Source organism: Ziziphus jujuba, chromosome 6 (genome assembly GCF_031755915.1).
Source record: "Ziziphus jujuba cultivar Dongzao chromosome 6, ASM3175591v1".
Taxonomy (NCBI): Eukaryota; Viridiplantae; Streptophyta; class Magnoliopsida; order Rosales; family Rhamnaceae; genus Ziziphus; species Ziziphus jujuba.
The window spans coordinates 27469067-27483794 of NC_083384.1; the positions used below are offsets into that span (position 1 = coordinate 27469067).

General features: G+C 31.9%; 1 protein-coding gene across 3 annotated transcripts; it reads left to right on the forward strand.

Annotated features, from left to right (window-relative positions):
• The first annotated feature begins 2472 nt into the window (after nt 1–2472).
• Nucleotides 2473–9952, forward strand: LOC107429893 (serine/threonine-protein kinase BSK7). Of its 3 annotated transcripts, none has more exons than XM_016040661.4 (12): nt 2473–2828; nt 2955–3129; nt 3555–3752; nt 3842–4059; nt 5097–5232; nt 5692–5825; nt 5921–6026; nt 6751–6836; nt 7280–7468; nt 7760–7912; nt 8069–8182; nt 9208–9952. In XM_016040661.4, the coding sequence occupies exons 3-12, from the start codon at nt 3671–3673 to the stop codon at nt 9451–9453; spliced, it is 1464 nt and encodes a 487-aa protein (XP_015896147.2). In that variant the 5' UTR covers nt 2473–2828; nt 2955–3129; nt 3555–3670; the 3' UTR covers nt 9454–9952. The 3 variants fall into 3 exon arrangements, with proteins under 3 accessions (XP_015896147.2, XP_015896149.2, XP_015896150.2); XM_016040663.4 differs by having other exon boundaries at nt 2989–3129; XM_016040664.4 differs by having other exon boundaries at nt 3012–3129.
• Nucleotides 9953–14728: the final 4776 nt, after the last annotated feature.

Consider the following 14728-nt stretch of genomic DNA (forward strand, 5'->3'; position numbering starts at 1 on the left):
GAGACAATCAACCACCAAAATTGACTTTTATTTATTTGTATATTATGTGAGAATTTAATTAGCTTTTATCAAATAATTCGTTGTCCTATATTAGGTATTTAATATTAAAAAACAAAAATAAAAAAATAATTAAAATTAATACCACCATATATAATTTGCCAATCTTATATTTAAATAGTCAATGATAAAAATAAATTAGATAACACATTGATCATTACATATATATATATATATAATGAAAGTGCCAATAAAAAATTTATTTCATAACTATCTATACAAAGACAATCATATTATTGATCCATTGAATGGTACAAAAACATGATTTAATGCATTTCCATTTCCACGACATATATAAGCAAATATTTATTAGAAACGTTGAATGAATCGTGACCAGCTTTAATATGATTTATTAATTGTTGTGATCGATTAAGAGAGAGTGTGTATGTGCTTTTGAAGCTCTAATACGTCCTTTCAAAAAGCCAAAAAAATCTATAATCATGTTACTTTTAATAAGTGCGTAAAGATTTATAAAGATACATATTAAATACATTAATTAAAACATAAAATATCAAAAAAAAAAAAATAGAAGTGTTTTCAATCCTACATATCCAACAGTTTATCACTTATTTTATTAAGTACTTATTAACAAAAATGCTTTGGAAAATAAATGCTTTGAAAAATAAGTGCTTATTAAAAACATTTCCAAACATTCCCTAATTTTGACAATGCAAGGCTACTTTTTCTCCTTTTTTTTTTTTTTTACCCTTCGTACTCTTGTTATTTTAAATAATTGTTTTTGTTTACCCTTTTATGACATTATTTATGGCTAGGTTTTAGTTTGCTAAATGGATTTGAAAATAGTTTCCATATATTACATATAGTTGAAAAAGTAGATTGTATTAATACACAACATGTGAACCAGAGAGGTATACTTTTTTTGATTACACAAATATGTTAATACATCTAAATAAGTAGAACATGTAAGCACAAAAAAATACAATCAACCAAGAAAGCAGATGTGTTGAAGCAAATGACCTCCAGAGAAGAAATAGGCTCCAAAATTCCACTTATTCTTAACAAAGACAAATATGGTATATTCATGTAATCTAAATATTGAGTTAAAAATAAATAAATTAAATATAATTATATTATTTAATAAAGAAATTTAACAAATATTTTGGTAACTTTAATATTATTGATATTTTCCTTTGTACTGCAATTCTTCAAATTTTTTTAAGAAAATTTTGGATTTTTTACATGTTAATTGAATATACAAAATGTTTGTATTTGGTTTTATCAAAATATCAATTGCAGGTTAGTTAAATGTATTCACATGAAAATATGATAGTTTGTGTGAAAATTTAAAAAAAAAAAAAAATGCATGCATAAGCAATTAATATTTCAACAAATATAAGGATGTATTTGGTATGCATAACATATATATATACTAATCTTATTATTATGTTTAGTTTATCTGTGATTTTATGAATATCTATAACATGGGATTAAAACCAAAGAATAATTATTCATTCTAAAAACTTGTACATGGGATTCCTTCATTTCAATATGAATAAATTCTATATATATATATATATAAATATATATCCCTCTATCATATTTAAAACCCTGTTTGGGATTGTTTTTAGAGAGTGAAAATTCATTATCAGACGATCAAAAGCTAATTTAGATATTTGGTAAAATAAAAAAAAATAATTCTATAAGAATCTGGATGCTTTAAAAGTTGATTTTAAGAAGTAGCATATCTTCTTAAAGCATTCCTTATTTAAAATAGCTTACCTTTAAAAAAATAGGTTCAAAAAATTATTTATCTTGACTTTTTAATATTAAAATTGATTTTTCAAAATATTGAAACCTAAATAAATCTAAATGGATTATTCTACAATAAAAATTCATAAACAGATAAAAAATTAATTTTATTAGAATTGACATTTTTTGAAAGGATACAAAGTTAGTTGTCTTTTCCCAAATTTTCTATTTTTTTTTTAATGGATTCTAAAATCAGAAAAATCAATACAAATTATTACTGATTTTATCTTGACGCTTTATTTTATTAAATTCATATGTGTCAACATCAAACCTATATACCACTATTTACCAATAGTAAAAAAGAAAAAAAAAAATTTTCACAACCCTGTGCTTTTACTTCAGTGGAAAGTAAAAACAATTAATTAAAAGTATAGTATATAATTAGAATATATATATATATATTTTTTTTTTAAATTTTAAATATATAAAAATTTGAAATAGTTCTTAATTTAATAAGATATATTGATTGGTTTGTCTTTTAGGATGAGTATGATAGAGCAATTGATTAAGGGGTGCTCTTTAGGTGTAGAAAATCAGAAAAAACTAGCTCATGTCGGTGGAAATAGGGAAATAGGGAAAATTAATCCCTACGCGCTCCAATAAAAATTTTATTTATAATTTTTTTTTAAAGAATATAATTTTTTTTTTTAAATTATAGATTTCTCATCCAAATCTGAAATCTCTTTAAAAAAAAAAAAAAAGGAAAAAAAAAAGAGAAAATTCTCATTTTGCAGTGAAATCAAAGCACCAAAACAACGAAGACGACGACGACGATTCCGGATTCAAAAATTTCTTACCGTTCCCACTGTCTGAGAAACCAACTAGATATGTTTATATATATTTATATATAAAGGTAGTAAATATTCAACCAAGCTAAAGAAATAAGTAATATAGCAACCGAAGAGAGAAAAAAAAAAAATTAAAAAAGAAAAAACCTCTTTGCGTTCCTTTCCTTTGACCGAATCGAAGACGAGGAATCCTTTGGCTTATTTCATTTTCAGGTTTCTGAAAGCTCATCCTTACTTACGCCTTTATTTTTTCTGCCAAAAAAAAAAAAAAAAAAAGGTTTTTATGTGCTATACTTTTTTTTTTCTTTTTTTTTTTTTTGATCTTTGATTTGATTTCAGCTAAAGGGGCTTCGTTTTGCGTGGTTTTGATTAGTGGGTCGTATGCGTTTGATGTAGCTAAAGAAGCTTTCTTTCAATTTTTGGGAACTGGGTGTTGGTCGAGCTGGTAGTTTCCTGGACTAAATTGACCAGCTTAGTTGCAGTGAGTTGACCCAGATTGGTATAGTTTGCAGAGGTAAAATCTTTTTTATTTTATTTTTATTTTTTTTATCTCAAAATGCTGAATATTCTGTTGGGTATTGCTTTTTGACTGACTTGCTTTATGAATTGCCTCTTTGATTCCCTATTGGGTACATTCTATTCCTGTGTTTTAATGTTAGTTTTGGAATCGAAGTGCGTTTGAATCTTTTAGGGAAATTCTAAAAGAACCCAAATTTTTGTTTGACTCTGTTTGTGTTTCCTCTTCTGGAAGGAACATTTGAATCAAGCTGCTTTTATCACATGGAAGTTTGTTCTTTTGAGAAGCTTTTTCATTGCAGAATTCTTAAATCTAATGCAACTTTTGTCAATTGGGTTGGATTTTGGCATTTTTTTTTTTTCTCAGTTTTTCCATTTAATTGTCAATTCTGATTTTTTCCCCCTTCAACGGGTCTTGTTCAGTGAAAGGACAGAATTGGGTTGGCTGTAAAGGTGGATGGAGATTGTGACTTTAACGAACTCTGAAAACATTTGAAGCATCTTGAACTGCTAGTGTTTGTTAGAGTTCTGGGATTGGGATGGGCTGTGAGTGTTCCAAGCTCTACTGGTGTTGTTCGGACGCTGAAATAAATGGACCAGTTCCTGAGCCCCAAAGTGCTCGTAAGCAAACTCATTAATTGTGCCTTTTGTTTTTATTTATTGCTTTTTATGGAACAATTCTAATGCCTAAGTTTGCTTTTGACTTGTAGAAAATGAGGAGAAAAATGAACTTGATTTGCCCACATTTCATGAATACACGGTTGAGCAACTTAGGATAGCTACATCAGGCTTTGCTGTGGAGAATATAGTTTCTGAACATGGTGAGAAGGCCCCGAATGTTGTTTACAAAGGGAAACTTGAGAATCAGAGACGAATCGCCGTCAAAAGATTCAATAGATCAGCCTGGCCTGATGCTCGGCAATTTTTGGTAAATATATTCACATATTGGTCATACTAATGTGACTATTTTTAATCCTGAGGTTTGATTGTATTGACCCACATAAATAGTATTATATTTTATTTTCTAGCAAATTATACTACTTTTATTCGAGGAGTATGCCTTGATTTGTTTTTAACCTGGTTATTGAACAATATTGTACACTACTTGTTCAAATAATATATACTATTTGAACTCCCCCAATCAAATGAAAATTGGAGTGTTTACCTTGTGTAGATCAATATGTTCATTTTTGGGGCATGCATGGGTGGCATAGTCAATGTAAATGGTTTTTGGATACTTGCATATTATGGCATGCTCAATCATCTTGTGAAGATAGATCAAGCCTTGGCATGTGTGGTGGGAAATCATCTCTGGCAACCATTGAATGCTGTGATTTCGTTTAGTTTCTTTATGCTCTATAGATGTGGACATTGTGGTGAACTCTGCCATGTTCTTTTATGTTATCATTTATGAAGTTCAGCTTGTTTCATGATTGGAAATCTACATTGGGTTGAATTTTTAAGTCCAACTTTAGTGTTTTCTTCCATAGTGTTTGATTTTTTGTCATGAACTAGATATTTAATTCTTTGTTGATTGCATTACTTATCCAGCTGTTTTATATGGGTGTAATGGTGACATCATTCAGCCATTTTATATTGACTTGATGGTGGCATTAGATTTGTTCTTTAAATGGCTCAAAGCCCCTAATTACCTTGTATGCATATTACACTTAACAAAAGAACTCTTGTTTCACTTTCTCTTGAAAGTTGAAACATTAGCATTTTGTCCAATTTATAAAAATCTGTTAATGGAAAATTCTGAGTGTATAATAGTGTTATGGATCTTCTAATGGCTTGAACTCCCTGGTATGCTTGTCATATTCTGAAAAAACCAGTGCTCTTTTCATCCTCTATCTATCGAGATATCTGCAATTTATGCAATTACGAGTACATCTAAATGTAATATTCATCTCATTGCCCGGTTAGTTTTGTCATGGCTTTGTGACATTATTTTTATAATTTCAGGAAGAAGCAAGGGCTGTTGGTCAGCTCCGGAACCATCGATTGGCAAATTTACTGGGTTGCTGCTGTGAAGGAGATGAGAGGTTGCTTGTTGCTGAATATATGCCTAATGATACATTGGCAAAGCATTTATTCCACTGTAAGTCTACTGAACTCGGCACTTAACTGATGCCCTTCAATTACATTTAACTCTTGCGTCTTATTTTTTTCCCCCTGAGTTTCAACTATTCAGCACAGTACCATAGCTCTGTAATCATGGAATTAAATGTTATAAGCTCACTCTTTATAGCATTTACTTTTTTTGGTTGCCTATTAATAGCATGGTAGCTCTACGAAGGGTAGGTTCAAGTTGAATGATTAAATTAATATTAGGGCTTCGATTCTCACTTCCAGAAATAATGAGTTGCTTCAGCATAATCTTATATGATTATATTCCAAACGTCATTTTCAATTTTTTTGGCCCATCCATTTTAATCTTCTAGTGGTGTTTTCTGGTTTATGCTTTTATTTTTTCTTTCCATTTCCTTTTCATTTTATTGATGGATCATTGCATCACATAAAATCTTTGTCATTGAGATGTAATTTTTTGTTGACTTAGGGGATACACAACCTATGAAATGGGCGATGCGATTGCGGGTTGCTTTACATCTTGCACAAGCTCTTGAATATTGTACTAATAAAGAACGTGCCCTTTATCATGATCTAAATGCTTATAGAATTGTCTTTGATGATGTAAGTATCTTTCTATATTGTAACTTTACACTATATTTCCCCATATTATGTACTGTTGTTAGAGTCTGAAATTTAATGCTATCATTAAACCTCAGGATGGCAACCCTAGACTTTCATGCTTTGGTCTCATGAAAAACAGCAGAGATGGGAAAAGTTATAGTACAAATCTGGCATTTACTCCTCCTGAGTATTTAAGGACAGGTATTAATCTTATAAAACCAATCAAGCTTCCGGGATAAGGATGCTGCTATTTGGTTATGTTTGAGTTATTGACTGGTATTTTCAGTAAAGTGAAGTTTTCTATCAAATTGTTTTTTATTAACTCTGTGACCTGGAGCTTGAATCTGAGCCACTAACTATATATCACTTGGTTAATTTGTTATCCAAACTATTATATTGTTTTTCTTTATTTCTTTATTTATTTTTTTATACTTTTCCCGGTGAGTAGTTGGGCAGGTCAGAAGCTTATCTGTTGTGCAGGATCTCCGAAATATTTACAGAATTAGATCAAGTTCTTGATCGGCCCACTGTATTTACTTATTTGATTTTTATGTCAACCTAGAGAATAGGGTGCGCCTGACTTGCTGAAGTCTATGATATTTACACATATGTAAAACTTATCACACCATACTATCTTTTTTTTTGTCCCCTGCTAAAGATATATGTTGTGATATAGAAATAAACTTTATTGTTCCCTATATATTTCTTTGCTTATGCACCGTCTGTGGATCATTGTTTGGTCAACCTTTGGATACTTTACACTAATAAGTGTAGTAGTCACATTTTTGGTTCTGTTGATTCATTGCTCAAGATAAATTTTCTTGGTGCAGCATATACTTCCAATTTCTTATCTTGTGGCTTGTGGATGATGTTTATTTTTTGTATACGTTATGCCCTGGTACCTGAAATCTCATTTTTTCTGTAGGAAGAGTTACACCAGAAAGTGTAATGTATAGTTTTGGTACGCTTTTGCTTGACCTTCTCAGTGGAAAGCATATTCCTCCAAGCCATGTAAGTGACATTAGCAAATAAGGTTTTAGGTATAACAAATTAATTTACTGTTGTGGTGTTTTCTTGTACACTTATCTAGTTTACAGTTAATTTGTTGTTTACTCTATGCTCTAAGCTCTCTTTTAACTTCCATGCTTCTCCTTGCTCTCACCCAAAGTTCTTACAAGTATTATTTATTCATTGACAAATAATATAATAGGACCCCACACATTAAATGTTAGAGCTTTTTGTGTTTTAAAAGGTATTCTGGTCAAGTTCTTTTTGTATGATTGATATTAATAGTACTAGCTCAGTGTGTCTCTTGACTTCTGAATGGTTTAGTGGAATTGTCTAAATGACTGGAGTAATATTTCCTGTAGTCATGAATTGTTAAGATCTTTGAACATTCAGTTCTAAATTCAATATTAATGCACCTCTCATATTCCAATTACATAATGATACAGGCGCTTGATCTGATACGAGACAGGAATCTTCAGATGCTAACAGATTCTTGTTTGGAAGGTCAATTTTCAAATGATGAGGGTACTGAGTTAGTACGTTTAGCTTCACGATGCCTACAATATGAGCCCAGAGAACGCCCTAATCCAAAATCTTTAGTTGCTGCTTTAATTCCTCTTCAGAAGGACACTGAGGTTGGTTTGTCTTTTCTTTCTCAGTGGCATGCATTTGTTGATATTTCTTCAATTCCCAACATTTTCCTTTCAGAGGCAGCAGCCTATTAAAATTCATTAATTTACAAGAGAAAGGAAATTAAGACATGTTAATGAAATTATGAGAATTAGTAAATGTGATGTACAATCATTTTATTTTATCCTTGTCATCATTGTCAACAGTAAATCATTCTTGTTCATTGGCTTTTGTTTACATTAAAGGTGAATAATACATTTGTATCTGGACTGAGCGTTAGGTAAATTGTTCCGCAGGTTCCTTCTCATGTGTTGATGGGTATCCAACATGGTGCTACAGCTTTACCTCTATCACCTCTTGGTGAAGCTTCTTTAAGAATGGATTTGACAGCAATACATGAGATCTTAGAAAAGCTTGGATATAAGGATGATGAAGGTGCAGCAACTGAGGTATGTTTCTGATTTAACCAATTTATTGATAACTAAATTGGTCTTTAGTCTTATCGTGCCATGTAGGTAAATCCTTGTTTCAAAAATCAGCTAACATACTAGTGCCTTGAGTAGGGAATAATCTCCGTCTACTAATTATTGGTTTTTTACTTGCAGCTTTCATTCCAGATGTGGACCAACCAGATGCAGGAGACACTGAACTCAAAGAAGAAGGGTGATGTAGCTTTCCGTCACAAAGATTTCAGAGCTGCGATTGAGTGCTACACGCAGGTCAAATTTGGCTTACTTCTTCTTTCAATTGCTTACCTGCTATAAATTTCTAGAATTGGCAATCAATCTTGCTGACTGAAACTTGAATCACCACACAAAGTTATAGGTCTTATTGACTATGATAATGTCTGTCAGTTTGGTTGAACTGAACCTGGCAAGGCTTGTTTCGAAAAAAAAAAAAGGGGCCAAGCTGCCTGAACTCATCCTGCTGTCAAAAAGAGTATAGCTATTGGGCTGTGTCTGGGATGCCCCATATAATTATATAATGAGATTCAAGAATAGGGGAGTGTAAGTGGCATTAATAACTGCACCAAACTTGTACAGCACCAACGTTAAAACCATCTGTTTGGCACCACCCACCAAGTTCTGCCATGGGCTTATTCTCCTTAAAATCCATACCCTATCCTAATATTCAGCTGTTCAGACATGTACTGTCATTGTTCGCGTATCCACAAAATCATGAGACTTCAGTGGAATTATATCTTGTCATGAGGGTTTTTGTAGAATCACAAAGTAGAGCATCTATATGGGCATGTTATTGTATTATTATTAGATTGATAGAGTTGAGGCATTTGATATTATCTTGATGAGTAAATTTCCTGCTGAAGTTAAATAAAACATGTGTTATGCATGCTTATGATATAAAGACTCTTGACTTTGTCCTGGTTAACGTGGTTGCGACCTGAATTTTGCCCGATCTCAACTTCAGGCTAAAAGTCTTACTCAACATCACATTTCCTTCTCTAACAAAAAGTTCAGTCAGAATCTTTTGAGCTGAATACCAACTTGGTCTACCTTGACTAATTGGTATCCTTGACATTATTCAATCTCAAAGTTCTTTTTTTGGGGAGTAATCAAGGTGGAAAATATTTTTTGAGAAATAAATAAAAGAATGCATCCTCAAGAAAGTGATCTTTAATGGTTTTCAGTTAATTTTGTGATTCCATCAGAGAGACATTTATCCTCAAAACATTCTTTCATATTGAGATTTGTGGCATCTGATATTTCTTTTGTTTGACTTGCAGTTCATTGATGTTGGCACCATGGTTTCCCCAACCGTTTATGCACGCCGTAGTCTGTCTTATCTTATGAGCGAAATGCCAAATGAAGCCCTTAACGATGCGGTACAAGCCCAAGTGATTTCCCCTGTTTGGCACATGGCATCCTATTTGCAAGCTGCAGCTCTCACTGCACTGGGGAGGGAAAACGAGGCACAAGTAGCCCTCAAAGAGGGTTCTGTCCTTGAAAATAAAAAGACAGCATCTGCTTGAAAAGTAAAGGATGAAGGTTAAAATTAAATCTCCTTTCCTTATATTTTGAGATGCTCTTTGCTGAAAGATGAGCGCAGGTTGCAAACACAAGCATGTCAATGTTTTGGCCAAGTGATCGAACAAAGGTTTCATCAAAACTTAAAAGCAGAGCTCAAGAGTTATGGAGAGAAATGATCATAATCATCTGTATGCATAACCGGTTCATTTGTTGTCATCTTGAAGCATTCTTTTACAACATTATTGGATGGGGTTGGTTTTGGTTAATTTGGTGGGAGTAGTTTGGGACACTACAATTATTGTTTGTGACAAATTTTTTTCCCTGGTTTGCTGTTAACTGAAAAATGTTTCAATACCCAAAAAAAGGAAAAAAAAAAAAAAAATCTTGGCAAATAATTTAGATGCAAATAAAAAGAAGAAGAAAATATTGTATTTTTGTAAAGGATTCAAAATGTTGTTTTAATGTTGCATTTAAAAGGGTGATGAAAGAATGTTTATGCCATTGTCATGCTGCTTCTTGTAATTTTATGTACAGAACCTTTTGTCATGGCCACTTACATTGACATGGAAATTGGTTGCTCTGTGTGCTATTATTGCTTGTCGATAAGATTGTTGTTCAATTCAAAATCTAAAATGAAATTTGAAAAAGCCAAAAGGAAAAAAAAACATTAATATAAATGGCCAAACAGGGTTAATCCGATTACCTTTCAGATTTGCAGTCAAATACGCCACCCAGTCACTAAGCTATGGAACCTTTTAATATAATAAAACATTAGAAAAAATATTCTGACCATAGCAGGCTCGACCCCACAATTCAAAAAGCCAATCAGAAAAAAAGGCCGCCTCTTGTGATATGCTACTCTCCCAACCATTGTTCGATTGCCATGCTAATTCTCTCCGTTTCATCTCTTACCTTGTTCAACCTATAAGACAAACAACCAGTCAAAAAAATGGGTCGCCACTTGTTACATGCTACTCTTCCACTTTCTGTTTGATTCCCACGTTGGTTTTGTCCGTTTCATCTCTTTGCTCTTTCAAATTTATTTTTCAACAAGATAAGCATATTTTAAATGTTAGGAAAGATGTTGGAACCCTGACAGGCTCGACCCCACAATTTTAAACAGCTAGCTAGAAAAATGGGCAGCTCTTTTTATATACTACCTTAACAACTCAGATTTTAAAAAAATTCCTACGATTTAAAGGGATATTCAATTTATGTTTTAATAGATATTATAAAAATTCATTAAAATTTAAGAAGTATGTATTCAATTTATAATTTAAAAAACTTTAAAAGTGTTTAGAAGTTTATAGATATTTGATTTAGATTTTAAAGGAGTTCATATAAGTATAATGATATTCAATTCAGATTTTATAAAAATATATTAAAATTTAAATATATTCGATTAATATTTTGTAAATTTTTTTAAACATATACAAGTATTCAAAAAGTCATTAATTTTAAAATATTTTAAAAAATTATGGATTTTAATAGATTTGAAAGGATTTTAAAAATAAAATTGTGAATAAAATTGTCAATATAAAATCCAACTTTGACTTTAAAGATTTTGTTGGATTCTTATAAATTCTTTATGAAGTTTATAGAATTCCATAACAATTCATACTTTAAAGTTTATGACGTATTTTAAATCTATTAAACTCTAAATTGAATATACCCTTAATGTATTTAACTAGGATTTGGTAGAAGTTTATTAAAATTTAAAGGTATTCAAAAAGTTATTGATTTAAAAATATTTTGAAAAATGATGGATTTTAATTGATTTGAAGATATTTTAGAAATGAAATTGTGAAAAAAATATATCAATGTGATATCCAGCCATAATTTTCAAATATTTCATTGGATTCTTATAAATTTTATACGGAATCTGTGAAATTTTATAACAATCCATTAAATTTTTTAAAATTTATATTTCCTTTTAAACCCATTAAATTTTAAATTAAATACACTTTAATTACATTAATAACAAATACATATCAACTAGCAAAATAAAAAGGAGGTCTAAAATGAAGGTGTAAAAATTCATTCTTATATATATATATATATATATATATATATTTTGTTTGTTTGGATGCTCAACCATACTAATGCCAATTTTCATTTTAATGTGTGGTACAATGGAGTACATAAATTTCAAAAGTATAATAGAATGCTAAAGCCTAAAATTGGATAAATGATAACGCTAGATGTGGACATGAAAGAAGAGGATCATATTCCAACAATCTAAATTGAAGAAAACAAGAGGATCATCTTCTCTTGTTTGTGTCCAAGCTCCTCTTGTAACATTTGCAACCAGATCGCATATTTGCTAGCTTGCGAAGCTGCAATATATTTTGTTTCCATTGTAAAATTAGCCACAACAGATTATAGTTTTGAAATCCAGTTTACAGCTTTTTCAGTAAGAGTAAACACATATCCTGTGGTGGACTTGCTTTTGTCAATATCACCTGCATAATCTGAATTAGCATAGCCTCTAACAATAAAGTATGATCCTCTATAATATAATGCAGCATTTGAGGTACCCTTCACATACCTCAGGACCCTTTTCACAGCACATCAATGTTCTATACCAGGATTTTCCATGTATCGACTAACTATTCCTATTGCTTGTGTAATGTCTGGTCTTGTGCATACCATAGTTAACATTAAGCTATCCACTATTGATGCATATGATACTCGAGACATTTCTATCCTCTCTTTTTCATTACTAGGACTCATACATGAGGATAATTTGACATTAATTGGAAAGGGAAAAAATTGGCTTATAATTTTGCATGTTGAAATGCTGCAAAATTTTCTTCAAGTAGTTCTTCTAAGAAAGCCAAATCTTTCTATTATTTCTATCTTGGTAAATTTGCATCTCTGAAATCTTGTTTGCTAGTCCCAAATCCTTCATTTCAAACTCCCTAGTCAATTGTGCCTTCAAAACCTTAATATGATCTTTGTTGGGGCTTGCTACAAAAAAATCATCAACATACAACAGCAAAATAATGAAACCACCATCACTAAAGTCTATTGTATCCAAGGTCATGATGAAGGAATCAAATCTCTTATACCAATATCTTGGGGCCTATTTGAGATTGTTTAGAGATTTGTTCAACCTGCAAACCATGTTCTCCTTTCCTTTTTCTTCAAAACCTCTTAGTTGGAGCATGTAAATCTCTTCTTCAAGTTTTTCATGAAGGAATGCAATTATCACATCCAACCACTCTAAATACAAGTCAAATGTAGCACACATCGCTAGGACTACGTGAACTGTTGTAAGTCAAACAACATGAGAGAATATCTCATTGAAATTAATACCTTCTCTCTGAGCAAATCCTTTCACCACCAACCTAACATAATATCGCTCCACTTTGTCATTGCTATCTCGTTTGATCTTGTAGCCTCATTTGTTGCTAATAGCCTTCCTTCCTTATGACAATGAAATAAGATCCCATGTCTTATTTTTATAGAAAGCTTTAATTTCTTCTTGCATTGCTGCCATCCATAGAGAAGCTTCTGGGGTTTTGTAGCCTTCTGGAAAGTTGATGGCTCTTCATCTTCTGTTAGTAGACAGTATGAAACGTTTCCCTCCATGTATTTGAGTTCGAAGCTAGTTCTCTTCTCTCCCTAATTGACCATTGAACTTATGGAGTTGCAAACTCAGCTTGCTCTTGTTCTTCATGCTCTGGTGCTACTTCAAAAATATCTAAGACTTTTTGTTCTTATCTTTCTTTACCTTGAGCTATAGTAGTCTTTGGTTTTTCCTTTGAAGTACTATCATATTCGATTTTTGTATTTTATCTTTTATAAATATTACATTTCTACTAATTATCATCTTATGGAAAATGGGATCCCACAGACGATATCCCTTAACGCTATCAAGTTTTGATATTTTTGGGTGTTTTACATAACATAGGCAAGACTTTCAAATGTCTGTAAGCGAGATTAATTAGCTGGCTTACCAGTCCACATCTCCATCGGCATCTTCAGATCAATTGCCATTGATGGTGACTGATTGATCACATAGCAGGTTGTCTTAACTGCTTTTGCCTAAAATGACTTGGCCATCATCGCAATCCTCAATGTTGTTCTTGTCCATTCTAACAAGGTTCTATTCATCCGCTATGCTATTCCATTTTGCTGTGGAGTGTATGCCACTGTGAACTGCCTCTTGATACCTTCTTGTTGACAGAACGTATCAAATTCTTCACCAATATATTCTCTTCCATTATCCGTCCTTAAACACTTGACCTTCTTCTTGGATTCATGTTCACCTATACTTTAAATATTTTAAAAACTAGAAATACATCTATCTTTCTCTTGATTGGATACACCTAACATCTTTGGAGTAATCATTACTAAACAATACGAAATATCTTGCACCTCCTAGGGAAAAAACTTGTGCTTGTCAAACATTGAAGTGAATCAGCTCTAAGATAGCTTTGCTTTTAGCATTAAAATTGTTGAACTTTAACTTGTGCTGCTTACTAGTAACATAGTGCTCACAGAAGGGTAATAAAACCTTTTTGAGCCCTGGAAGAAGCTTTTGTTAAGCAAGAATCTTCAAACCTCGTTCCGATATGTGCCCAAACTTACGGTGCCATATCATTATTGACTTTTCTTTAGAACTTGCCGATGCTTCTCCTTTAAGCATGTATAAATTTGCAGGTATCTTTTCCGCTTTCATCACCACAATCGCACCTTCAATTATTTTTATGATCCCATCTTGAACATGGGTTTTTCACCTACTATTATCTAACTGTCTCAAAGATAATAAATGTGCTTTAGTCCTTTCACGTAATATACATTTTGGATGGTGCAAATCGTACTGTCATACATCTTTAATTTGATAGTATCAATACTAGTGATCTCCAAGGCATGATTGTCTCCCATGGACACAGATCCTCCCGAAATAGGTTCATATTAGTCATTGGGGGTTTATATGTCATGTTGCTCCACATCAGCGAATATTTTTCTGCCTTTTGCAACTATTGTTGCTTCGCTGTATAACATTTCACCATCATCCGAGGTACTTGCTACACAACCTTGAACTTTTAATGACTTAACACCTTTTCATTTTGCTTCTTCGTTCTTTTTTAGATGCTAACACTCCTTCTTTTAGTGTCCTTTCTTACCATAGTGATGACATTTGACATTCTTTTTACTTCTAGATTTCGATCTACTCTAACTTCAACTCCCACTGGGGCCAAGTTCGGTTGATCTCCCTCTTATCATCGTCATAGCTTCAACATGTTGTAAGCTTCCCAGTCTATCTTC

Excerpts from the sequence above, each read along its gene's own strand:
- LOC107429893 (XM_016040661.4), top strand. The coding sequence starts at position 3,671 with ATGGGCTGTGAGTGTTCCAAGCTCTACTGGTGTTGTTCGGACGCTGAA. Across the intron at positions 4,060-5,096 it reads CTGATGCTCGGCAATTTTTG|GAAGAAGCAAGGGCTGTTGG; the intron begins GTAAATATATTC and ends TTATAATTTCAG. Across the intron at positions 6,027-6,750 it reads TCCTGAGTATTTAAGGACAG|GAAGAGTTACACCAGAAAGT; the intron begins GTATTAATCTTA and ends TTTTTTCTGTAG.